The following is a 27,915-nucleotide window of genomic DNA, read 5'->3' on the forward strand; positions in this document are numbered from 1 at the left end:
AGAGGAGAGAGGAGAGAGAGAGAGAGAGAGAGAGAGAGAGAGGAGGAGAGCGAAGAATACGTTGTTCTGACCTTTACCAGCGCCCCACCTGGATGTGCAGTGTGCCGTTGCTGTAAATGATGAGTGACCTTTCTTCGTGCCCGGGGAACATGGCCTTGGCGCTGGCTCCGCGAGTCCAGAACGTGATGGGCTCCGGGTACCCGGCGGCGTCACAGTCCATCATGACCTCTGACCCCGCCGCGGCCAGCCGATCGCTGGGACTCTTGTGGAATTCAGGCAGGGCTGAGAAGTTGAGAGGAAGTAGTGTGACGCACTCTCGCTCGAGGTTGGTAAGAGCACACGCTTAGGATGTAGATATCAGTTGTGACTTCCAACAGTCAGGTATAGCATTACGGTGGCATCAAATGACGGATATGAGTCATTTTTAGATCATGGTTATCAACATAAATGACTAAACGGTAGCGTGATAGACTACATATCGGCGTGTTCTGCGTATTTAACATCCTCGCTCCAGTCAACAATATATTCATTCAATGCCTTTCATGTTATGCACTTGGGAACAACCCCTGGCATGGTCATTTTATCAAGGCCTTTCATTTTGTATTCGCATGGAAAATGCTGATATTCAACAAGAATATCTACACAAACAAACCCTTGGTTTTTAACGTCACTTTCCTGAACCTCACCAGGCGGATTTTTTCTTCAACGTGCGGACAACCTGATTTGACCTCAGTCGCCCTGGGGCGACCTGAATTCCTCGCCGCTCTTTATAGAATCGCTTCATTGAAAAGCGTTATAAGCAGATACAGTGAACTAACACAGGGCAGTGATTTATGGCGCGATTCTACCGCAAACCTACGTTATCGGCGTCTGAACGTGAAATACAGCCGGCAGGACATCAACAGCGAGGCCATCAACGACAACGACATCAACAGCGAGGCCATCATTCGTGGCCTACTCATCACTCTTTGGAGAACATTTAAAACCACTGTGACCGTATTTACCGAAAATCTAAGCATAATGCGCACAGTAAATCACAATTCAGTTCCGAAAAACCTCAGATGTTTTGTGACGCCCTCATCCAGCAACAGTTCACTAGTCCGTCGACCTGGCTTTTTCCTGTTATTGAAATCGCCTGTATTTGCTACATCATCGTCACGGTGGAGGATAAGCATGAGCCCACCGAAAAAAGCATATGTATATATACATACATACATATATATATATATATATGTATGTATATATATGCATATATATATATATGCATATATATATACATATATATATATATATATATCTATATATATATATATATATATATATATATATATATATATATATACGCATAGCCATCGTCAACAATTGATGAAATGCCAGCTGAGCCACGTGATATTTAAAACGAAGGCAAGTCTGAGGCACCTGAATGTAGCAAACTAATATCGCGAGAAAAATGTGGAGAAAGCTCCTGAAACTTTCGGCACGCCCAACGCTGAGCTTCTAAGCCGAAGGGTCATAGCCTAGTCCCAGATGAGACAGCTGAATATACGACCGCCGAGTACAAAAACTTTACGGCCATGATCGAAGTGGAACTACCCCTTGAAGGCTGAAAATTTGCATGGAGATGATACTTTTATGGAACAGTTCGCAGTTAAATGATAAACGGTTGAACTTCGGCTCTTCTGAACCACTCGAACGGCTCAAGGGCCTTCTCAGAGGAAACAATAAGGGCCTCTACACCAAATATTTTTCGCCCAAGTAGTACGCACGGACCAGATATAGGGCATGCACGGGACTATGACTGGCGCATTCTCCAGTCTTCTTTCACCAGAACACTCAATGGGTTTCGCACTGAACACCCAGTCTGAGCCTCCCATGTCTGCCCTCGGAAAGGCCACCGCCTGGCCCCCAAACCAGTCCAGACCTGATGGCACCCGTCCGCACCTGATGACGTCAGTCCGGCCCAGCCCCAGCCGGTAACTCACCGTGGACGGTCAGGCTGACGGCGGCTGATGTCGAGCCCCGTCCACATTCGTACACGCCGGCGTCAGCGGCCGTGACGTCATCGATGGTGAGCACGTGAGCTCGGTTGGTGCCCCTCAGCGGCGAGCCGTCGACGCGCCGCCAGCGGACCAGGCCGGTCCCGTCGTCAGCCAGCGGGCAGGTCAGCTCGGCCGCCCCGCCCGGCAGCGTCGTGACGTCACTGGAGCCATTGGCGGCTTCGGAATGGGCTGATGAGAGAAAATGACTTAGTCACTCTTAACACGTAACTCCTTAAGTGTTAAGGAGAATCGGGATGCTTGAAAAAATGACACCGTTACTTACCCAAACTGAACAGCCAACGCAACACCCTCGTAGGCCAGTTGGCATACCGGCATAATAAGTGATGAGGGCTCTGGCTTGAAAGGCCTTAACTGGTAACGATACACTGTTGAAAGTCTTTCGAAACATACCTACATATATATATATATATATATATATATATATATATTATATATAATATGTCTAATTTCGATCAAGCGATCAACCTGACAGACTGCTGGGCCGATATATGTTGGCCGCACAATGAGTGCAACATTGGTGTCAAGAACCAAGACGCCTTTCCTCTTCACAACGTTCAAACTCTCCTCATCCCAGAAGCAAATCATACTAACGGCACCCAACAGGTGGACATCAAGGTCGACGTCCTATGCCAATAAATTTCCTCTCCATTGCAATGTGTTTTGTAGTGCGATGCAATATGCAATGCAATACGATGTGTTTCGGAAAAAAGCGTCTTGGCCAACACCGTTGCCACATTTATTTCGCGGCCATGTGACGAGCCGCAGACCAATGGAGCTCCGTGGACGAGGATCCCCACCGCTTTCCTCACGCGTCGCACAATATCGACTTACCGTCTCCGCTGACCCTGCGGAATTAGGCGCATTTATTCGCCATTAGGCAGGATCGTCGGCACAATGCCAGCGAGCTATACCAGTAATAAAGGGAAATCACGCCGGTCCCTCACGGAACACTCAGCCCCAACTGCCTCTCATCGCCAAGATCTGGCGATCAATTACTGCACGCAGCAAATTACCAGGGAGGATTAGGACACACGGGTCAACTTTTTACGCTCAGACATGCAATGCTACAAGCTACGTAATGCTCTTTAGCTCGGTATAGGTGCTACAGGAGAGGGATGCGTTCTTTAGTGGCACTGCCGCAAGCATCATGATCTACCCGACCACAACAGGCGTTCCCACCGGATTCCCCAAATCCTCGCGCGATGCCTCTATCTAAATCGCGGCGCATTTTCCGTCGGCCTGCCACCGTCCCCGGACGCCATTGATTCCGCTGATCCGCCACCCTTTGCATGCCAACCAGCTGGCGGGATCAACATCAGCAGCGCCGTCAGCCTCACGCGCCCCGCCTGCTCTCCCGCGGGGTAGAAAACACGCCGGGCAGAGAGGGTCGGGAAGGGAGAGAGAGGGAGAGATGGGGAGAGGGGGAGGAGAGCGAGGCAGAGCGCCGTGGCCAACTGTCACCGACGCAAACAAACGCCGCCTGCGCATAAAAATTTATGAAGTCCATTTCTTCAAGGGAAAATAAGTGAAACGAGCTCTTATGGAAGATGAAACGAACCAGCGCGTCGCTAGCCTTTTCGTTTTTAAACGAAGCGCTTTTAGTTATGACCCCATCCCAGCAGGGCCGAAGCGGGGTTCTAGCTGCGGCTCCCCTTAGCGAGCCGTCGGCGCCACGGGTGGAACCACGAGTGTTAGTCGCCGGACAGAACAAAATCCAGAGGCCGAGGGTCAACAAGATCCAACAAAGTAAGCAGCGCAGTTGGCTGAGTGCGCGAATGCTATGTCGTCGCTCTGTAGTGGAGTGTTGTAATTTTTGGCACGGTGCTTAGCCTTTCATCCTCAAAAATAGTCAACCATCTTAAAACTTCCATTCATCTTTGAATTACTGCGACGTTCTGTCCGCTTCCACCGTTTTGCACATGAAGCCTTCTCTGAGCGAGATCAGACAAAAAATAACGCATGGCACTAAAACTTTCTGTTTTTTATGCCGTATAGCAAGCATGACAACATGAGCGTGACGCCAAGACGCCGGTCAAGCTCCCGCGCTTTGAGCTGAAGATACCTCGGCCAGGGTCACCCTTACACTGCGGCAGATCCTGCTCCAGCCCGCGCACCGTCTCGCCGGCGGATCCTGCTCAAGCCCACCCACCGTCTCGCCGGCGGATCCTACTCCAGCCCACCCACCGTCTCGCCGGCAGGTCTTGCTCCAGCCCACCCACCGTCTCGCCGGCAGATCCTACTCCAGCCCACCCACCGTCTCGCCGGCAGATCTTGCTCCAGCCCACCCACGGTCTCGCCGGCAGATCCTGCCCCAGTCCACCCATCGTCTCGCCTGTGGTCTTCACCACCAGTGATGGCCTCCAGCCCACCCAACGTGTCTCTAGTGACTCCTCCAACTCACCGCCGTGTTTCCAATGACCTGCCCCCTGTGTACCCCCCTCACCCCCTCGGCGGTGAATCACGTACCTCGTACAGTGAGCCGAGCGGCCGCCGAGAGTCGCTTCATCTGCGCATAGTTCCTGGCCTCGCACACGTAGTTTCCGGCGTCGTGCTGGGTCACGTTCTCTATCACCAGGTCACCCTCGCCGGCCAGGTGATACCTGGGATGACGTCACACCACTTCAGATCACGTCTAGTAGTTCACAACAGGCTTCAGCCGGCGTTACGTTTGGGCCAGGAGGGATCAACGTGTACCTTAACACGCAGGTTTGTAGGCAAAGGTACTGAAAGGTGCCTTGTGCCCGACAATGGCATGCGGAAACAGTTTCGTGCCTATCGTTAAGCATGAAATGGGCCAGAACGTCCGACATCAGACATTAAGCTTGAAAACGTCAGTGTCAGAACCTGTCCTCACACAAGAGATAAAGCTCGTCCCGTGCCGGTCACATACAAGTCGAAACTCTTCGGCAGCTGTCGCTGGACGTGAGATGTGATCTTCCCTGCACCTGTTGTCGGACGTGATGCGATATATCTCGTACCAGTCGTCGTGCGTCATGCCCGCCCTGTACCTGCCGCTGAGCACCAGACCTCCGGGTACCTGCCGTCGGGCATTAGCCCCGTCTCTACCTGCCGTCGGACATTAGCCCCATCTGTACCTGCTGTCGGATATCAGCCCCGTCTGTATCTGCCGTCGGACGTCAGCCCCGTCTGTACCTGCCGCCGGACATCAGCCCCGTCTGTTCCTGCTGTTGGACATCAGCCCCGTCTGTACCTGCTGTCGGACATCAGCCCCGTCTGTACCTGCCGTCGGATATCAGCCCCGTCTGTACCTGCCGTCGGGCATTAGCCCCGGCTGTGCCTGCCGCCGGACATCAGCCCCGGCTGCACCTGTCGTCGGACATCACCGCCTGTACCTGTCGTTGGCCGTGAGGTCCAGCCCGGTGTCGTCTCGCAGCCAGCGCACGGTCGGCGGAGGGTCGCCCTTGGGTGGTGAGCACGCCAGAGTGACCCGCTCTCCAGCCGTCACCTCCGCATCCAGCGGCCGCACCCGGAACTCCTCCCGCAGCACTGCAACGCCACACAGCCGGTGAGGCTGACTCGGTGGCACTGCAGCCAGGCGCGCACCGGGCCGCCGCGTGCTGCGACGGACACCATCGGGCCGCCCCGTGCTGCGACGGACACCACCGGGCCGCCCCGTGCTGTGACGGACACCACCGGGCCGCCCCCGTGCTGCGACGGACACCACCGGGCCGTCCCGTGCTGCGACGGACACCACCGGGCCGTCCCGCTAATCGGCTTCTCGGCTTCCGGAGCTTCAACCCCGCTGCATGGCTTCCTCTGAAGAAGATGGGCTTCTTACGATGCTGGAGGAGCGACAGAATGGCAACAGTGTTGATTATGCGGGCTGCGCTGTACATGCTTTGATGTTTCAGCCGCCGCCGCTGCTTCCCGCAGCTCGCGGCTGCAGCAATGCATGAAATCCACCTATTGACAGGCGTCCCAAACGGTGTGTGTAAAAAAGATCATGATGAACGCGCGGCGCCCGACAACATCGCGGCGATGGTCAGCGGACGCGACCCAGCGCGCCAAATGGAGTCTCTCGTCGCAAGGACGACAGCGCGGCTGCCCGCAGCTTTACGACTGCTCCCAGGGAGTCGGTGACATGATGCGTCAGTCCGTGCCCCCTCCGCGGGAGAAACGAGGGAGATGACGGGCCGTCGGCGGCCGCGGTGGCGCTGTGCCGCTCGGCTGAGACTTGCTCGCTGAATGGATGCGGATTGCTGCGGCGGGTCCGCAGCGGGGGGGGGGGGAGGGAGGGGGTGACTAGTGAGGGATGTCAGAAGAAACGGCGCGGACGGGCAGGCCGACTTTGCTGGTGGTCTGTTCCGGCCGGCGGCTAATGTGGCGGGCCGTGCGGCGGGTCCTCCGATATGGCGGCACGGACAGAGCGGCGTTGCCCCCGACATAGCGGACGGACGGAAGTGGTTGATACCCCGCCATAGCGGGACGGACGGAGCGGTGATACCCCGACGTAGCGGGACAGACGGAGCGGCGGTCCCCCGACATAACGGGACGGACGGAGTGGTGATACCCCGACGTAGCGGGACAGACGGAGCGGCGGTCCCCCGACATAACGGGACGGACGGAGCGGCGGTCCCCCGACATAACGGGACGGACGGAGCGGTGATACCCCGACGTAGCGGGACAGACGGAGCGGCGGTCCCCCGACATAACGGGACGGACGGAGCGGTGATACCCCGACGTAGCGGGACAGACGGAGCGGCGGTCCCCCGACATAACGGGACAGACGGAGCGGTGATACCCCGACGTAGCGGGACAGACGGAGCGGCGGTCCCCCGACATAACGGGACGGACGGAGCGGTGATACCCCGACATAACGATACCGGGGCAGAGCGTCCAAAAAAAAGCAAAGCAGGGTCGCGCGAGAGGGTGTCGTGTGAGCAGAGTCGCCGGAACAAAATACCCGAGCCTAGAAGGGCCGCGAGATGGCTTCTGCAGGCAGGACGGAGCAACCAGAGAGAGAGGGATACCAGGAAGAACAGAGCCGTGAGAGGGGACCACCAAGCGGGGTGGGACTGCAGTGTCTTCAGGCTGGACACAGCTCCGGAAGAGGGGGATCACCGCGGCGCTGTCCCGACCGGAACGGACACAGTGCCAGGCAAGCCGTAATGACGCGTGACGTCCCGGGGTAACATGAAGCAAAAACGAGGGAGGAAGAGGGGCGAGAAACGAGAAAAAAGGATCGGGAGAAAGATAATGTGGGTGTCGCCGCATCAGGATATTTCTTTCCTACACCATGCATGGCATTTTCTTAGCCATGATTATCAACATGCGCACAGCACCGTCTCATACGTTCTACTGGTCGTCTCCAGGTCCGTTGTGTTTGCATGCAACGTGACGTTTATTTGCGTCATCCTGGTATTGTCAGCAGCTTTCATATTATCATCCTCATTAATCTCGTCCTGAAGCTGTGGTGCGCATCAGTCGGATACGTAACGAGAGGTCGGGGGTTATTTAGAAGCAACATAAAACCAAAAACGCGTAAAAGCGCCACCGAAAACCCACACGTCACACCGGGCTGACAAAGCACGAGCCAAATAACACGCTAACCTCGCATTACTCCCAACTCCCTGACAGAGATAATACAAAGCACCTTGACCTGGTAATTAAGACTGATAACGTACCGTTGTGTGCTCTAACGCATATTGCGCTGTGCCTGGTGGCTAGAAGTTGAGCTCAGTAAGTCGTGGTTTACCTTTGACCTTTTTACCATGGAAGCGGTGCTTGACGGAGGAGAAAAGCTGACGTGCCCCATGTGCCAGAAGCGTCAAAAGCGATTGTAAGAAACTCATGATCAGAGGTTCCCATGCATCCTTGTAGCGCGCTTCAAACGTTTCTTGCTGCAGCCGGATCAGAACAGAGGTAAGCTTAGTACCACTGTGGACTTTTCCGCCAGTGGTCTGGACCTGTCGTCATACTCCTGCTGTACCGGCAGACTGGAATCACAGCCTGTACGGCGCGACACGACATTGACCACATTCTGGGCGCACTCGGGCCCACTACACGGCCCACTGTAAACACCAATATTTGGGAAGTATGAGGAAAAAATCTGGTAGAGTACGACTCCAGAGTCCAGCCCATCTGCATGTGCGCGCCACACGTAAAAATCATGCACGCTTTTTCGAGCTGGGCAGTCACTGACTGGGGCCGCTCTGAACCCCAGGACTTGAGAGACCTCGAGTGAGCTGTCCCACCTCTACTCCCGCCGGCTAATCGCTGTTGTAATGCCCCAGCTCTTACCGTTTATGCCCGGCTAATGTGTTAATTTCTGGTCAGCTTCGCGGCCCGAATGTGGTCTAACCCCGCTGGATACGCGAAGGCGGACTACGGTCGTCCCGAAATACGGACCGCTTTGTACAGCGCACCGCGCCGCGACACGGCGATGTCTCCCCTGGCAGCAGCGCGGCAGGACGCGCGCGCCGTTGCCGTCAGCCCTGAGGCGCCGCTCATTTGCGGTCGCCGTTATAGCCTGTCTGGGCGTGCGAGCTCCACTTGACGCGTGCCACTCTGGGGAGCTGTTCGGCGCCTTCCGCCGAAGATGGGCCAACAGGTGCGCTGTCCAGCGGCGCTGGCGGAGCGGGCTCTCCCGACCTGCGCGCCTGTGGAGAAGAGCCTACAAGCGAGGTCGGTGGCACTGGGAGCACCTTATGGTGTTGCCAAGGCCTGAGTTGTGTGCGAATGACAAGTTGGTATTGATAGTCAACTGTCACTGAACCTGTCGCTGTGGCCGAAACCAAATTGCAGTAACACCAAATAAGAAATGGATGTCTTTAATGGCTACATTGGACAGCTCTCCATCAGAGACGGCAGTTTGTAATCGTTACGCGCGCGACCACACCCTCAGATATTGCCAGCATCACAAGCCTGCGTCAACCCCGGCACTCTCCTTCCGGGGCCGTCAATCCTAGACGCCGCTCCACTGATTCTGACCTCCTCGCCTTGCGAAGCTGTGCAGCCACAGATCTGCTCCTACGTGACTGAGAGCCACCTATTCTTCTCCTCCAAGAACCATTTCCGGCTCCGTCTCTCCACTGAAATTGCGTTCCTTATCATATCCGGCCGCATCCGCTCGGCCGGCTGCCCACCGGTAGCTCGCACCTCTCTGCCTCCAGGATCAATCCAAAGGCCCCGATTGGCTTACGACGCAAAGCGCCTTTCCCAGCTCCAGACGTATTGTATTGACCTAATCTGGCTTGTCGTAAGCCCTGTTCAACATAACTGAGCTGAATTTGAAGAGATAAAAGTGATAAAATGATGGCGCAAATGTGACAAGCAATCTTCCAGAATATAACATATACAGTCATAGCTGCCAACCTAGCGTTTGCACATGACGCGATGCAAGATCATGTGACGTCACAATACCTAACCTATTGCAAGCGACCAATAAGAGCCCATAACACAACCAATAGAAGCCCGCAATGTAACTGGCTGACCTTGAACAGCGGCAGTCGTTCTGCAGCAGTTTGCCGCAGACGGCATGGAAAAAAATTGCCTGTGCCTTTACGTGGCTTGGCGTTCGAGACGCGTAAGCATGTAACGGTAAATGATCACACCTCTGCTGAAAGGCAAGCCGAAGCAAAGTAACCACCACTCACTGCACTTAAGTTCTCGATCAGCGTTTATAAACACGACGGACTTCAATTGTGCGATGACCAGGCACGTCACAGGGTTCAGGTTGAATTCACTGGGTTCACATCAGAGACATCAGAGTCTGTCACATTCAGTGACACCTAGATCACTCTTAAGTGTAATTTGCGTCATATACCCGAACACAGCAGAATTTGCCGCCATCAACTTGCATGTGCCTCGTTTACGCTGGTACTGTTCATGTTTGCATTATTGACGTGGCGCTTACCATTCACAGCTGTGGTGAATTGTAAAGGATAAGCCACACCACCTCAACCGTATGGTTTAATACGACACCTCTCAGACTTTAACATAAATAAATCACCTGGCGTATATCCATCACCATGATAATCACCGTCGTAAGTGATCAATCACCTTTCTGTTTAATTTCGGCGTTCGGGCATCTGGATGTGCAGGCTTGAGTATAACAATATGCGTGTTTGAATAATAAAATGCATGCTTAAATGTAATTGAATACAGTAAGATATAAATAGATGTGCATCTATTTCAATAAGACGAAAATCAACTAAGCACGGGATTCAAGCTTAGGAAAGCTAGCTGAACACTTGATTTGGTTTGATTTTTATAGTTTTTACTTGGTGGTTTAGTTTGTTTTATTTGGCTAGCGTATCCGAATAAACGTCATATTTGTGCCCGGCCAAAGCGGTCATCATGGGATATGCAAGCACAAGTTTCTCTCGTCTGAGTGGGAGCATGTCGGCGCGAGCGATCGGTGTGCAACGCCAAGGCAGGAAACCCCTCTTTTTTGTCAAACTTCGCCGAAAAAGATGACTTATTGGCATAAATGTAGCTAAATTAAGTGTTCACGCAGCCACATCCCGATTGCATTCATGCAGCAACACGCGTAAGAAATATGCGAGATGGGCTTTATGACAGCTCGTTACAGAAGTCGTATACGTTTAGTGTAACTGGCACAATTATTTTGCAATCCAGTATGCATATGCTTCTCACCCGCAAGGTGATGAGCAAAACCATCAATACGCAAATGGAGACTTTCCAGCCATCTTCCTCTGCATGCTAGTTTCATCTATGCCTATAAAAATGCCTGATTTTTCTTCGTTGTAGATAATCTGCTTGCATAATCCGGAAAGGTTTTTGGCAGAACCAGCATCATTTATGTTTTAACTCTTCCATGCACATGTCTGGTCGTGGGTTTTATTAGTTAGACCAAGGACATTTGAATACTTATTTTGGGGGTTTCATTGGGATATTTCGCAGGGTAATCCTCATATCTGCCAAATACACATTCAAAATACCACCATGTCAGTTCCATCAAGATTTAGCCAGCGGTAGATATACGGGCTATTAGTTTATGCATTGAGCCAGGGATAGAGGTCCTGTTTGAGGTGTGAAGCCCAATTGCTTCCGGAAATTTGGCACACGCCCGGTGGTGTTCGCCAGATACATTGTACCCAACAAGCCCTGTTCAATATTGCCAAGGAAGGTCTTGAGCTCCTCGGGTTTTTCCGCAAACTTGAAACATCAGGTTTTGCCAATAAAGTCAATATGTTCTTGATAAACAATACTTTATATCGTTTACCTAGCACCTCCTGTTATAATGAAAGCCGGTTATTGTCAGAATAAGAGCCTCCAACTCATATCACTCTGCTCGCCGGGAGTCGGGGAGAGATGTCAGGCACTGCGCTGAGCGCAGGCGAGAGCCCTCGTCGAAGGCACATCTCCGTGCTCCCAGTCGCTGAACATCACAAATGAGACCACGTCGCGCGTTCTCCATCACTTCCAGTGCCAATAATCCCCTCGCCGCCCCAGCCGGTCATTCGCCTGTCGCTCCTGTGCAGCAGCGTCATGCGTCCAAGTGTTTTTATGGAAGGAGACTGGAACACCGATGGGCTAATAACCTGTCAGCGACATGCATATGCAATTATCTAAGTGTATAAACACAGCATACATTGCTGCAGTAAAGCCTACCGCCGCTATGCTGCAATGCAAGTGTCTTGTTCGCTCAAAATATTATTCAATACCCAAATACATTCATACGGGAAATATGGACCCCTTCACCTTTTTTGGAATGGTTTGTGTTCTTATTAAGACCATTTGGCCCATGTCGTCTTACGTCGTCTCTTCTCAGTTGGATTCAACATTGACGTATCCTAGATCGCCGTCACCTGAGGTGCTCCCCGATGGGCAGAGCACCGTCAGTCCGGGCAGAATGCACCCAGGCCGGCTCGCCCCTTTAGTGGGTTTCGCCGCTCATATTTTCTTTGTCACCGTTACCATACTTTGTGCACCTCTTCATGACCCGATACGTCATCCAAAATAACCGACACAAAAGTCACACGTGTACCGCCGTTGTGAGAATGAAATATAAGTGATAAAACTAATGCAAAGCTATACCGGGTAAGCGTAGCATGTTTTCATTAATTTTAGGCGAACGAAATTCGCCTAAATGCCGCAAATGGCCTCTAGGAAAGCATTACACAAGAGCCTGTCGTGAAAGTTGCCACCAGCTGATAATGCAATGCAAAAACTTTTGTCGTGTTCGGATCTAAACAAACTTGCCCCTAAAACCTTGAATCAATAAAGCAACAGACGTAGTAATTGCCTTTAGAGGTTGGCAACAACCATGTGCAGCGTCGATGGGACATACGTCGCCACCAGTGCGTTGCATTCCTTATTAATCAGCTTAAAGCATATGAATAATTTCACCAAAATGCCCACTCATATGCTTGGCAATAAGGTAAGCGCTTGGCTGCACATTTTACGCCACAGGTGCTGAATATCATATTTCATCTATATCTCACGTTACTACTACATTTCCTTTCAGTCTTAGCCGATTTCAAATATTAAGGATATATACCCGCTGTCAGTAGCCTGTAGCCTGCCGTGGCCACGCCTCCATGCGTGGACGCGTTCTCCGTCACCCAGCTGCCATCACCACATGTAAGGTCGTCAACAGCTCCACAACATGGACTGGGGCTGAGATAGAGCCAAGGCGATACCGCCGGCCACTCTATCCCCTCTCCTTCTCTCTCGCTCTCATTGTTTGCCGATGTAATGGATGTACAGGGGAAGAGGCCGGAAATTCGCGGGAGGCGGGCGGACAGGGGCGCCGCCGCGCCTCCCGCGGAGCCGCGCCGTGAATCGATACACAGCGGGCCCTGCTCCCGCCCGGATCGGGGCCGCACCACCGGGTCATGGGGGCGGCGGAGGCACCGGCCCAGCGTCGTGTAGTGGGCTAGTCCTAGCGACCGGACACCGGCCGGACAGCGTCCAGACACCTAACGCCCGGACACCGGCCGGACAGTGTCCGGACACCTCGCGCCCGGACACCGGCCGGACAGTGCCCGGACACCTAGTGCCCAGACACTGGCCGCTCCGCCCCTGCAGCACCCCAGCTGTGTTGGGCTAGGAGAACTCCGGGAACTCCACCCATCCGAGAGTCCAACAGGCGGCGTCTGATTCCACATGACCACACATTGATGTCGCGAGCCCCAAGTTGACTCCAGTGGCCATAGCGGAAAGAAACGAAGCGGACATCACAGTCCAGCGCTACTGCTGAGCGCGACGATTCCCACACCATCACGGACTTCCAGTTCCGCTCCAACTCCAGCTCCGGGCGCGCTGAAGCTGCCCTGGAAGCGAGCCATCGCGCTTACGCACCAGCGCCCTCATGGGACGTTTGGGCCGCGCTGCTGCCGGCCGACGGGCTCTATCTGGCGCGATCAGCGACCGCCCTACTTAGCACTTCCTGCCGCCCGTCCGCGGACGAGCGATCTATGGCCACATCCCGTCCGACCCGCGCGTGATCCACGAGTCGGCTCATCCGCACGATGGCGGTTTTCGGACCTGGTATCACCACATGGACGGAGAGATCTTCAGCCGCGGGACAAAACGCTGGTTGAGGAGGCTGACGGCGAAGACACAAGCTGGCTGCATGGCACTGGCCGGCGGCGGTCGATGTCCGCCTGCTGAGAGGCGCCCCGATATCCGACCGCTTGGGTACGTCTTCGAAGTCCGAACCGCCTCTGTTTGTCTCCGGTCTGTCTGCCGTCCGGCCACCAATCCCCCTCACGCCTACCACGGGCTTGATCGTCGCCTTCGATCCGACCACCTGTCGTAAAAGCACGCCCACGCCGCCGTAAAACCGGGCAGACGTGCCACGTTGGCCTGCCGACCCTTGGGCTTCCCTCGGGCCGGCGCGCGCGGTGGCGCGGAAACTCATTGTCTGGGAGGCGGGACCGCCAGGCGCGCGGAATCGCTCTCAGACCACCGACGTTTCCCCACCACGCGATAGATGAGACCAATCGCCCCGGTGATTTTTCTCCTGCCATTGGATTTGGGAGTGGGCTGAACCTGCTCAGGCTCTCTACCTGAAACAGGATTAGAACTCTGGAAACGGGCACCTTGATGGATTACGTGCTAGTAAGAGAATCGATATGCTTGTGAAAAGCTCAGATCCTTTCCTGGCGTGGGTGATAGGCAACGATTTCTGTCTTTCCTGGAATGAACAGTTTTCGTCTGGAGTCGGAGGGAAGCGTGCCGTACCCCTGCAAAGGTTACCTTGTCCTCGACAGCTGAGTTGCAAGAAACTATGCAGTTACCTGTCGTTCATGAGCAAGTGACCACGATCAAAACACTTGCACGCTATGGAAAACCTGGCCATTCAAGACGTGGTGGGGCCGCAGCCGGACTGGTGCCTGTCTGCAGTGGGCACAAATAATAATCCGACTTAATTCGATCCGACTTTTGGTTTCAGTCGGATCCGGATTCAACTCCATTCACTTTTAATCAGATTCCGAATAAATTCCATCCGAACAAAATCAAGCACAAATCTGCCAGCATACCGCACACAGCTCGTTTCCAACCCCCGGCCGGCCAGGGACGACGCGCATCTCACCCCCTGCCCCCACCCCTCCTCTCTCGCGAGTCGGCGGGGCAGGCGCCGTCACTGACCTGCCACCACGAGCGTGGCGTTGCGGCTCGCATCGCGGCCGTGCCTGTTGTCGGCCACGCACCAGTAGACGCCGGCGTCGCGGCGGCGCACGCTCAGGAAGAAGAGCGAGCCGCGCGGAAGCAGCACGCGGTGCGCCGTGTTTGCCGCCAGTCGCCGGCCGTCCTTGACCCAGCGGACGGCCGGCGGCGGTGACCCGGCCGCCTGGCAGTTCAAGGTCACGGGGCTAAGGCGCGGCACGGTCGCGTCCGACGGGTGCTCGGTGATCCGCGGGCGGCTGACCCGGACCTGTGGAGGGGGTGGCTGTCAGTGTGGCGGGGAGGCGGGCATTGATAGCGGCGGGAGGCAGCCAGAGCGGCGGGAGGCAGCCAGAGCAACGGGGAGTCAGTCAGAGCGGCGGGGAAGTAGTCAGAGCGGCGGGGGAGGCAATCAGAGCGACGTGGCGGCGGTCAATGCTTTTAATTTGTTTTGGTCCTTTTCGTTGTTTTGGGCGTTACGTTTTCTTAAAAGTCGCATAATAACTGTAAAGCATTACGAACACTACACATTCTGCACTAGCTATCATTCGAAACAGCTTATCCCAATGTTCGGGCTTTCTCTTGGCGCGGCCGGCGTCCTGGCCAGTCTCCTCGCCGTGCGCAGCGCCGTAGGTGGAAGGACAGCGCTGAATCCTGGAAGACTGAGGCCGCAGGCCACACGACGCCTGCCATATCCCGTCCAGACTCAGCATAGTCTCACCGTGGCCGCCGAGGAGGTGGTGTGAATTATTCGCCGGTCGAACGCGGGGAGCGCGCAGTGCTAACCTGACGGATTGCCGTAGGCGTGTGGCAAGAGGAGCGCAGAGTCTGCCCAGTTTCAATTTCGCTGAAACCTATCCGGAAGAGGAGGTGCCGCCAGATTTGCCCATAAATCTCGCGGCACGACTTTGTCGCCTTGAGAGCTTCTGTCACAGCGGGTAATTTGTTGGAGATCGAAGCCACTTTCTAATTCCTGGCTCAGTGGCGCTGTGCCCTGAGGTTATAGCCTCAGGGGAATCGTAGGGTCAAATTTCAAGACTGCTGGCCGGATTAAATTATTGCAGTAATATCTCAGCGAAACTCAACGCCGTATCGCTGGGGATGGATGCAGCGCGGGAGGCATTTCCCTCTGCTGAAGGATTTAACGTAGCCACCCAAGCGTGCCTTTCCTTCAGACGCTTCTCTCCGATCATAAAATCAATATGGCGGCTGAAAGGGCCGATGGAGCCGTCTCATCTTCCGGTCGCAATCCCACGCAATTCTAGACATCGGTTGTATGTTATCTGAGATATTCGCAGTGATGTCTGAAGAAGACGTGTGCTCCGGGCCTGTAAATCGTATTCAAGTCATATGAGCTGGCAGAGTTCTCCAAGCATTCGGACCAGTTGCCGCCAGCTGAAGAAGCGCCCAAAATATCAAACACAATGCTCCATCCTGACGAATCTGTGGGCGGAAAAGGTGATGGCGACATATTCGTTTAGTATGCTGGGGGTAATGTCTTGTACATAGCATGCGTGTACAAGACATTACCCTGACATTATTTAGACATTACATGAGACCTAGTTAGCATGCAGATAAATGTGATGTGAAGCACGTGCACATTGTGCAGCCACCAAAAAGCATTCATAATGCGGTTCTGAAAATGCCAAGAGCCATAACACCAAGCTCCCAAACATCGATATCTTCCGTAATTTCTCACGCAACGAAATTGGTCGAAACGGCGTCGAGCAAGTAATGTCAGGTAATGCAGGTAATGGGCAGGTAATGAGCAAATACATGGGCAAATAATGAGCAGGTAATGTCATGTCTGGCCAGAACTGGCATTCCTGGCACTCCGCCACCGGCATCGCTCGCGGCAACCGGCCACCGTCCCCGCGGATCGTCGATCGTCGCTTCTGGGGCCGGCGACACGCGTCGGTAAAAAGCACGGTACGTCATGACCGATGGGAGCGGCCGGCCGGCGGCTGCCGTTGGGGCGGTGCCGGCGCTCCTGCGGCAGCCGTGGCGCGCTGGATCCGAGAGATACGGCGCCCAGCCGCTCCCGGCTTTTTATCCGGCCGTCAGCGCTCCGCCTGAAGGATTCCCGCGCTTCCACGCTGAGGACAAAGGCGTCCGCGCGCGCGGCTGCCGGGGGCGCGTCTTTTTCTGCGGCGGCGTCCGCGCGCGCGCCGCCCGTCTCCGTCGACGGCAGAGGCAATTGGCGCGAGGAGACCGGGCCGATACGTCAGCGGCTCGGAGCCGATGGGCCGCCGTCGGAACCGATGAGTCCGGTGGCCGCCGACGGCGGCGGGGCCGGGAGCGGCGCCGATCGGGGCCGAGCACCGGCGCCCGTCGGCCGGCCGCCAGCCAGAGGTCGCCACTCAGGCCGAGTCGACCCAGCGCCTCCGACTGGGACCGAACGTGCTGACAATGCCTTTATCAGACGCCCGTGTCGCGGGATGTCATGTACGTTCGCACAGCTTCTGATTGAGGCGACGTCGCTTATGGGTTTTGATCAACTACAAGACAGATCTGTCCGAGCTGAATCCAATGCAATCTTCGCAGCGTCCCTTCCAATTGATTTGATCCCCGATATGTCAGGCCCCACCAATTACGGCTTTCTCCCTGATGCCATTCGGACAGCTCGCTGGCAGCTATTGTGGCGAAGATCTGGTCGAACTCGGTCCATGTTTTTCTCGAAAACTGAAGGACCAGTCTTCCCAGACTTTAAAGCTGGGTGGCGGAAGAGCAGGGATGAGAAACTAAAATGGAAGTTTCATCAAGCTGACAAAAAAAAATGGCAGCTTCATACTTGATCCACAACCGCCAAAAAGTACAGATATGCACGTATTTATATATATATATATATATATATATATATATATATATCAGATATGCACGTATTTATATATGTATATATATATATATATATATATATATATATATATATATATATATATACACATATATATGCGTGGCAAGGGCTAACCCAAGCTCTGAGCGGGCGTACATGTGCCGTAATGTAACACGGCCGATGCCACTGCGGACCACGGTGGGAGGCGTCGCCCCCGAAGGCGCTGCTTCTTTGGAAGGAGCAATCAGAATTCATTTGGGGCGGGGTCCGAGGAGTACGGAGGCTGCTTCAGCAGCTCGATGTGTTGTCAGTCAGAGTTTCAGTCGCAACAGCGGCGCGATGAGGCGGGCGCTGTGGTGGTCAAGAGCGAAACGGTTCGCGCGTCTTTCTCAGAGGCGTGTGTTTCGCGATGGCCTGAAGGAGATGTTTACTCAGGATGGTTTTGTACCACGAGTTTGTGACAGTGGAACCTTTGGGAACTGGGCTGGCCTCTATTCTGCCCCGCGGGCCCAAGGCATGGTGTGCATCGCTCTTTCGAACGATATTTGAACACGATTTTTGGTGAGGGGAAGAGTCCGTGTTTTCACTCCACCGACCGTGGCGGGCCCGCGTGCTCTTCCTACCCTCCTCCACAGCGCAGGCACCCGCGGACGCACCAGTTTGTCTCGGAAAGGGCGTTATCGCCATACAATCTTAGCATCTTTGTGAATTTCACGTGTGCGTGCGTGCGTGCGTGCGTGCGTGCGTGCGTGCGTGTGCGTGCGTGCGTGCGTGCGTGTGCGTGCGTGTGCGTGCGTGTGTGTGAGTGCTTGTGCGTGCGTGGTGCGTGCGTGTGTGTGTGTGTGTGTGCCTGTGCGTGTGCGTATGCATGTCTCATTGGGGCTTTACGACGCACGCAGCTGCTGAGACTATATGGCATCGCCTGCCTCTCGCCCTGGCAGGAAGGGCGGGCACCACAAGCAATCGAATCCCCACCTCTGTTTCCCAGACGCGCAGTGGTTGACGCAGGCACCTTAACCACTACACTACTCAGCACCCCGTGAATTTCACATGCCGTCTTCTTCTGCAGTGTCAAGAACCTAACGACCGGCGCTGACGGAAAATGAACTCCCAAATAGCGCTGTACCTCCCCGGGGAGGATGTAGCGCTCAAATACCTATTTGCTGTAGATGGGCATTACTGTGTGGGCTGCGAGCAAAGAAGATAGGTTGAACGCTGGTTTGAAAAACAGAGACAAGTGCAACGTCACGCGTCTCTTTCACAGCACCTTAACGAATCTTACTTTTGGAATGGAAATGCTTCGCTTTAGCCAATTAGCCGTAGAGGGTTGTGCTTATCTTTTTCCATCGGCCCTACCAGGTATGAAGAACACGCATATGAGCTTTGATGAAAGTTTCAACCCATCAAATTAATCAGCCCGATATGCGACATATCGCGACAGCCGAATCGCATTCTGTCTTTATGGGCTGTTAGGTGTAGGTTAGTTTGCCAGCTTAAAAACAGCTTAACGGGAAGGTAAAGACGATCTAAATTGGCAGCATGTGCGACCTATGCATGTCAGGATACCCTTAGATGTTAGGTTTTAAGGATACTGTTTCATTTTACAGCTTACTGAGCTTGTTTTCTTCCCGTTCCGGTTCGGGACCCGCAAACCCGTAACCCCGTAACAAAGCCCGTCAAGCCGTCCTCGCTGTGCCAACTTTGACGGTAAAACTGTCAGCGAACAATGCAAGCTCTTGCTTTGACAGATGGCCAGTTGCTGAACAAAAGTTAGAGGCATATTTCTACCGAATGCCAATGTGAGGCACAATATTCCCATCGAAGGCTGCCTTCCCATCACTTATACATGGACGCATGCATAGAGCCGACATTTTGGAAGCGGCTGTGGGCGCTTAGAGTTCACTAATGGTTCACAGGCGATCAATGCTGCATTTGGCACGGTGTGCTCTGGCCAGGCTAGGCAATATATCGTTGGTGGGAAGGAAAATTTCGCTGGCCCCAAATCATATATTCTTTTAAGGAAATGTAAAAAATGAATTATGCCTACAGGTTGCAAAATTGCTATTGCACCATGCAATCTCATCTATTGAACATTTGAAATTAAACCAGTCCGTGCGCCCAGACACCGGAGCTCCCGTTTTAAGCATGACGTTTACTCAATTCGAATGGTTTTCTTAGCGGATGTTACAGTGACATTTGAGGTCCAGTAACACGTAGACTACGTTGGTCGTTCTACGTCCTCACGGAATAACCAGTCAAGCATTTAATTTGAAGCTCCCTCATTCACATCACTTTCCTAACATAAACAGCTGAATAAATAGCTAAATGCACAGCTAAATAAAAGTCAACGAGAGCGTTTATGCACGGACGCAGTTGCGCCTGTATCGAACTATGTGCACAACATTGTTGTATGTTTCTAAGTCACGCTGAGGTCGACGCTGAATAAAAACTTTTTGAGAAGTTGAATCGGCGACAGCGATCTCCCCAAAGAGCTGTATAAGAGTCGTTGCCGGAAAATGGGAGAGTCCTGCAGCATCATATTCGGTACAGCCAATATCGGTTAATATACGACATCAGATGAGTTGACAGAACTACGAAGAATCTGTGAAGAAAAAACGTCTAAGGTATTACAGGAGCATATCACCCAGCTGGAAACGGTATTCCAACGGCATTTATCAGCTACGAACACCCCTCAACCTCGGCCGCCCAGATCTATAACGTTTGGATTGGTGTCTGGTGTGCAGTAAGTCGCCCCGACGCTCCCACAGCTCTACCAGCTCGTCAGACGAATTTTACATCATTGATAATACAGTTGCATTGTCAGTGGTCTTGCCTGCAAATGCACATCATTTGCAGGTGCTCGACACAAATCATTCCAAATCAAATTTCCAAACACCCAGCTTGGATGGAATACTCAGCTTCCGTAATCCGCTCCCGGTGCCAGCACACATCCACGAACCTGAATGATGTAATCTCGCGCTGTAGGCGCCGATGCACGGTAATAGCCGGCATAAGTGATGGCTGGTCACGCGATCACCCGACTGAGTTATCTGCACCACCAGCTCGGTTTCCAGACAGGTGAGCTCGCCGGATATTTCAGCACGCGGCGCCTCCTTGCACGGCCGTGGTTAAGATCAGGCCGCCCGGACCGTGAGTGGTTACGGCGCTGACGACACGGCAGTCTCACGCGGTTTCGTGCTGAGCCTCTCTTCAGCAGCCCCACTTCGACTCTGTCTCGGTGCATCAGCTGTTTCCGAGTCCCGAGTTTGCAACGAATAAGAGTCGACCGCGGTCGGAACTAATTGGGATGAGGCCCGATCGAAGTATAGGTTTCCATGGCCAATTTAGGCGACAATAATAAATTTATGTGACAGTAGTTCAGGATACAGCCCCGTTCCAGCGTCTGCCATGTACCTACATGCCTGTCTGAGTCACATACAGACCGACCAGGAAATCTCGTAAGGAGATGAGAAGACAAGAATGCTTCGAGTATTCAAATGATAGCACACACAGCCTGTCATAGCAGGGTCACCTGCTGCGACCCAGGGTCACCCCTACTGCGACACATCGATTGGTGTATCATCCACTATGCGTGGCCCTTTTCGCGCTCCAACTCCTGCGCTTTTGATCTGATTGTTTATTCAGGACTTGTCGTGTGAAGCCAGGTTGATTGGGTCTATTCCACTTGCACGCAAAACGGAACACGTGTCTGGCTGTGTGCGTTAGATCATCATTTAGCTGATTGCGATAGCGGGAAAAGTTTGGCGACGGTAGGAATGTTCCTTGAGTATAAAAGCAGATTGTCAGCAAGAGCGAACTGCACCAGCCTGACCTAAATTAACGGCATCATGACCACATACCCATTCTCCACTAGAAATACATTTTCTGAAAACGTCTGAATCGAGGTCAGGAGCACCATGAATGTGAAAATTATGAGCCCACCATAAATCAGCAGTGACGTACTTGCATTAATGAACATTGTCCACTGAATAGCATGAGCAGCTCGGGTCTCTTGAGTGGGGTTTTGCGATCATTACCAACCAGTATGACGGATTGAGTTCAGTGTGAGCCCCATGTGAGTGCCATTAAGCCTACTGCGAAACACAGCGCTGATCCTTTCACTTACGGCGGATAGTACATACATTGGGCATTTGTGCTGCCTCGCAGCTGATAGTGCGGAAGATGTTCTGCCGATGCGGCGATGATAAACGGTTTGCTTTCCTGTTCAACTACCGAAATAGGATCTGGACATTAACTTCATTTCCCCCACAAAGCCCAGCATTTTCGTTGTCCACGCTATCAATCCAGCTTTTTGAAGCAAGAAGACAGATCAATTAAGTTGTTTACTTGGGCGCCGTTACAGGGTGCGCACCGCGGAAGTTGAAAGATGGCCCGTCTAGAACATTCTCTTCCACGCAGCGGGCTTTTGCGGAGCCACCGGCCAACGTCCACCCTACCAGTGCCAAAACCCCGCCAGCATTCAAAGGCAACACCATGACTGATTAACACCGGCCCTGAACAGACCCCAATCCGCGTCTAATCGGCCCAGGGCAAAGGTCTGACCAGCACGGTCGCAGAGCGCCGGACTGGAGTCAGTGCGCTGGGGCAGATTGGGGAGGCCTTGCAGGTGGCACGACCTCGCGTGAACGCTACAGGCAGTACCCAGCGGCCTGAGCGAAGTAGATGGAAGACCAAAACATGTGGCGCTTTGTGTACACGTCCCTGGACGTGCTAGTGAGGACACGCATGACAGACAAGCAGATGTTAAGATCCGTGGTACAGTAGGTTGGCGTCCGCTCAGTAGCCTCCAAGGATGACAGTCAGGTAGCAAAGGCCAGTCTGCTAACGTTATATTTGAAGTCGTTGGCGCAGGTCAGTTGGCTTTCAACTAGTTTAACCCGTTGAGCGCAAGTTTCGAACACAAACTACGTTTTGTGCGACATAATACAGGAATTCGGGCAGTGGTGCGAGTTGTGACGGGAATGAGAAAAGGAATGGAGTAACTTAAAGGCAGTGTTCCACATTTATATGTGGTTTTGAAATGGAATGGCCACCTTGAAGACATTTCCGTGCTGTTCATCATCCTGCCCTTCTTAAGACCTAAGCCCCTCTATTTTTGGGGCTATGCGCCTGCGAAAATGGGGAGAGTATTTCGGTAAGGGAGTATTTCAAAGTTACCTTGGCATTTTCGATGCCATACAAACGACATTCAAATCCTGTTATTTCATAAGCCATGCGACGATCAAGGCCATAGTTGTCGAGGCGTTCATATTTGGCATTCGTCAGCACAATGTCCAGATATAACGACCGTCAATGGGCTCTCAGTCGATGTTGTGCAAAGAACCATGACGTAGTCGAACGATGACGCATTAAGAAACAAGTTACTAAACCGAGAATTATGCAGTCCTTTCCACTTAAAAATTATACCAATAGCTATAAGCCAACTTGACTGATGGTGTTTGTTTCTGATGTCATGTCTGATGTTTGCTTCAATCTTTTCAAACCTGAAACATTGCCTTTAAACGTGGCACCCTTACCAAGCATGTCAATGGAAGCAACAACAACCAAACATAATGGCGGACAAATGTGAAGCAACACCGAGAGAACGGGCCAAACATGAGACAATAGCGATATCTGGGCGCAGTAAACAGGTTCTAGAAAACACCGGCACCTATCGGCAAGTTGGAGCAATGCAAGAGAGTCGACCCGTCCACTACAGTGGCAATTCTCTCATGACCTGTCTGGCAGTGGCTCTGATGCCATGAAGACGTTTCCCGACGGAATCATATGATGACGTACTGAGAAATATCTTCATAAAAAACAATTTTTTGTCTAAGGTAGCCCTTTGTAGTCAAAAACAAATCAAAAGTCACAAGTGATCTTATCATGGCTTGGCTTGGCTTGAGCAGCCCAAGCACTAACTGGCCGCGAATATATAGACCTTGAAAGGGGAAAAATGAATCGCGTGAAGCTGCCTTGTTGGGGTGGCGTCACCTCGAGAGCTGATTTGGACGGCGTTGCCAGTTCCCTTATATTTTTCCCAATAACTCTGGCATTCCATTTGAATTAGTTATCCTTGTGGAATTTTCTCACCGGGCTTTTTTGCTTACCGCTTTAAAAAAACGCATGTCTTATACACTACAATCTTAGTTTGCTTTACCCAGGTCAGGCAAAAATGCCTGTTTACCATACGCACTTTCCGACCACATCGTCACCGTCACAATTTGTGTGAATGCTGGTACGTTACTCGCTTATGATACGAGGTTCAGATAATTCCAATCCAGCGCCAACCGTGGTGCTTAAGGTTTCGACACATAATTACGTCACCGTAAGTCATCGCCAGAGCTACAATCTCGCTGCCACGTGTGTAGGAAGAGATCTTCACGGGGCGGTAGAGGTCTTCACAGGTCAGATTTTCCTGACCTGATCCACCCGCTATCCAAAAGGGTTGTGCCCTTCCCCATACGCTGCCCATTTGCTGTCAGCTATGCCATCCAATTACACGTCCGTTCGAGTCGCTCAGCGCTAAGCTCTACATATGAAAAGGTTTCCAGAGTTTACGCCGAAACGTACTCTTTGTGCTTATAATTGAAAAAGTAGTGTGAATGGAGTTAATCGTGACTAAAGGAAGCACAATTAGCAGTATTGTATAGTAATACTTTGAAGAATCTACACGACATTTTGCAAACGCCTTACCCATCCGTCTTCGTCCCTTTAATTTTCCCCAAGTCGGTAATTAAGTCAACCCGTTACCTACTACATTTGGGCACTCATGGATTTACCCAAACCGTAAAATCCTCTGGGGCGACTTGTTCTGACGGATTACCCACCTGCACATTATGGTCCCCGCCATACTAGAAGTGAAATATCACTGTTTACATCTTTCACCAGCTACTCTGTTTGAAATCAAACCATTATCAACTGCTTACTCTTTACTTCGAGTGACCAGGCTCACCTTTTAGGTTAAGCACGTGATAAATACCCCAGGCACTCATCGCAAAATGTTGGTGTAATACATTTCAAAAGTACAACGCTTCCTTTAAATCTTGTATAAATCCCCTTACACCACACCGCCCTTTATCCCCACCCCATCGCCCCATCCACGTTCCTTGTCATCCGTCGGTACCGCAACACCCAAAACGGCTAGTGGAAGCTCATGATTTTTCCGACCAAACTTAAGCGAGCCATGTAATGATTGTTCACGAGCTAACGCGGTTATGCATCTGTGTGAGCCAGAGGTGACTGATCGGAGCGCATCAATCATTCATGGGACTGTCGTATACGTCGCAGATCGATGAGTACATGCAGCAACACTAGGAGCACTTAATCAAATGACCACCATGAAGGGATTCCACTCACAAAACGTCGGTGTAATGGACAGCTTTGACCCACATAAACTGCGAGAGGGTCGTCATAGCAGGTGAACCCACCAGCTGCGCATACCTTGCGAGAGAGTCCGGTCGGCCAGCGCCGCCAGCAGGATGGCGCTGCAAAGGGCACGCGCCGCCGCCATTGCCGCGGCCGCCGCGCCGTCCCGTCCGGGCCGCGGCGCCGCACTGCCGGCCACCGTTGCCTGCCCCGGGGGCGAGCTGTGTCGGCGCAGCCCTGCACCGCCGCCGCCGCACCGGGCTGTCCGCGGGGTACTGCGGCGCGGGAGGGGAAGGGGGGGGGGGGGGGTACTGCGGCCGGCGGGAGGGGAAGGGGGGGGGGCTGAGCCAGGCGGGGGTAATTCGGACGGGGGGGTTAAGGCGGCCGGGCGGGGCGTACTGCTTCAGGGTACCGCGGCCGGTGGTTAGGTTCTGCGGCCAGCGGGGGTACTGATGGCCGGCGCTGGAGTACTGCACACCGGCGGGGGTACTGTGGCCGGCGGGAGGATTACTGCGTCCGGCGGGGGGGTTACCGCGGCCGGCAGGGTGAAGGTGGGGGTGGTGGGGGGTGGGTACTGCGGCTGGGCCGCGGTCGGTCGACTGGACCGACCGCGGACAATGGTCGCCGGCGGCGAGGCGGCTGCCGGCTGTGTCAGCCGCTCTGCCGCCACTGGAGTGGCGCTCGGGGACCGCTGAGGACGCCCCGGCAACGCCGGGGTCCTCTTCAGGCCAAATACGGCCGCTGAAGACCGCTCAGGCTGCTCAGAGAGCCGAAGTGGGGGGCAATACTAGCCTACCACCCGGCCGGGCATGGTGCAGTGTTGGGTGTGAAGTTCCGTTAGTGGAAGTTTCAAATACAAAATACGTCCAATAGATATGGCGCTGCCTTTGTTCTGACAGCAGGCGAATTCAGCTGCTGCTCTAAGACTTTCGGAGCTACATGCTCCAGCAATAATGAGGCGGTAACAGCCTGAGGATCTCGAGAATTTGAACATCTACCTTGCCCTTCGGCTTATTACATAGTTTGTTCGCAGTCTATCAAATGTAATTTAGCTTGACGCCTAGATCCAGCACGGCACCCGCCAACTTATGCCACGCATTTCAAATATTTAGGAACGCAGTTGGGCTTACACCCCAAGGGAACAGATGGCTTTTAGGCCAGAATGGAAGCAAGATAAAGATATGTAATATGAGCTCAGATCCACAGACAGTCCTATCAGCCCTGGGCGCATCTTTGCATGTGTTTCACTTCGCTTGTGCCCGGTCTAGGTTGCTGAAGTTCGCAGTGAAATAGCTTGGATCAATGTACAAGGTGAACACAAGCCATCTCAAGCGCACGTGGCGTTGGCTTAAAGTGAACAAGGTGAACGTAAGTTAACTCAGGCCCACGTGGCGTTGGCTCAAAATGTTGGAGCAAAATGCAAGGTTTCCATGCTGATCTCCAGCGGAAGATCGGTGTAAATAGGTAACAAGCAATCCGTGTTCCCTCATTTGCATTTACATCTAAAAAACTTGAGGATATCTTTCGTTTTGACGTTACATGTGCATACGTCGCGTCAAGCAAAGTTACGTTTTGTTTTGGCAAGATCCTGTGCTCCTTTGATGTGTGCTTTTTAGGAGTTCTAAGAGTGCTGTCTGCTCCACACAGTTTTTGGCTGTTTAAGACCTGAAGCACACGAGAAAAGTTACATCCTCGCTGGAGGTGGAGCTATACGGGCCTGACGACGCAAGGCACGAATAACGCGGCTCCTCGAGGCTTGTTATGTTTAATATATTCCCAGCCCGACCCGGCAGAATAAGCCAGCGGTCTTCCAAAACTACCACAGAGATTTCCATGCAGCCGAATGGTTCCATCAAGGCTCATTTCCAATTCCTGGTGCCGATCTGGCTGCTGTGTTCGGCCAGCCAGGGCTGTCGGCATGAGGCCGCCGTCGCCGTCTCCCCGGCGGCGGTCAATGTACCGGAACAGCCGGTGGGCGCCAGTTGGGCCCCGACTCCGGCCGAAGCACCCGGGCAGGGCTGCCCCAGACGGGAGGCACCAGACAGGAACCAGCAGACAGCGCACCGGATGGGAGCTGTCAGACGGGAGCTGTCAAACGGGAACAAGTAGGCGTGGGTCGCTTGACGGCGGTCAACGACGGGAGCCAGCAGAGCGCACACCGGACGGGAGCTGCCAGACGGAAACTGGCAGGCATAGTCACTTGACGGCAGTTAACGACGGGAGCCAGCAGAGCGCGCACCGGACGGGAGCTGTCAGACGGGAGCTGGCAGGCATAAGTCACTTGACGGCGGTCAACGACGGGAGCCAGCAGACGGCAGCCAACGACGGGAGTCAGCAGACGGGGACCATTAGAGGAAAACTACCAGACGGGAGTCGCTGGACACGAACCAAGGACAGAAACTGCCCGCCAGAAACCCCCCCGACAGGAACCATCCCTACAGAAACCATCCGATAAAAATCCCCGAAAGAGACTATCCCGACAGTAACCACCTGACAGAAATTATCGATAGAAAACCCGACAGAAGCCACCTATGAGGAACCACCCGGCGGGAACCACCCGACATAAGCCACCAGAGGGGAACCACCCGACATAAGCCACCTGGCGGGAACCACCTGACAAGCCACCAGAGGGGAACCACCCTACATAAGCCACCAGAGGGGGAACTACCCGACATAAGCCACCAGAGGGGATCCACCCTACATAAGCCACCAGAGGGGAACCACCTGACAGAATTCGCCTGACGGAATTCATAAAACGGAACACGGCAGGCGAGGAAAGTTATACACAGAGCATATGGCAAAGGCCCCCAGACGGAGGACACCAGACGCCAGCTCTAGATCTGAGTGGTCGGGTGGAGGCCAGCAAGGGGTAACCCACAGATAAACACCCACGATCAGAAATAGCTAAAGGAGCCAGCAGACCGGAAACAGAATATTGGGGACACCAGACCGAAGTCACCTGACGGGCTCGACGAAACGAGAACTACACGCAGGGACCACCAAATGGCCTCCACCAAACGGTCACCACCAGACCGCACTAAGACGGCAGCACCGTCC

General features: G+C 53.4%; 1 protein-coding gene across 1 annotated transcript in view; it reads right to left on the bottom strand.

The window, feature by feature from the left end:
* LOC119099319 (roundabout homolog 1) overlaps positions 1 to 25,003 on the bottom strand; it is a 27,915-nt gene extending 2,912 nt beyond the window's left edge. The window contains exons 1-7 of the mRNA XM_037222455.1: positions 24,934 to 25,003; positions 15,444 to 15,511; positions 14,643 to 14,928; positions 5,414 to 5,567; positions 4,527 to 4,660; positions 1,983 to 2,228; positions 89 to 282 (exon numbers count right to left, since the gene is read on the bottom strand). Of these exons, the coding sequence (XP_037078350.1) occupies positions 89 to 282; positions 1,983 to 2,228; positions 4,527 to 4,660; positions 5,414 to 5,567; positions 14,643 to 14,928; positions 15,444 to 15,511; positions 24,934 to 25,003 (1,152 nt within the window). The remainder of the gene's footprint in view (positions 1 to 88; positions 283 to 1,982; positions 2,229 to 4,526; positions 4,661 to 5,413; positions 5,568 to 14,642; positions 14,929 to 15,443; positions 15,512 to 24,933) is intronic.
* Positions 25,004 to 27,915: the final 2,912 nt, after the last annotated feature.

Source organism: Pollicipes pollicipes, unplaced genomic scaffold (genome assembly GCF_011947565.3).
Source record: "Pollicipes pollicipes isolate AB1234 unplaced genomic scaffold, Ppol_2.1 Scaffold_2555;HRSCAF=2994_pilon_pilon_pilon, whole genome shotgun sequence".
In the NCBI taxonomy this organism is placed as follows: Eukaryota; Metazoa; Arthropoda; class Thecostraca; order Pollicipedomorpha; family Pollicipedidae; genus Pollicipes; species Pollicipes pollicipes.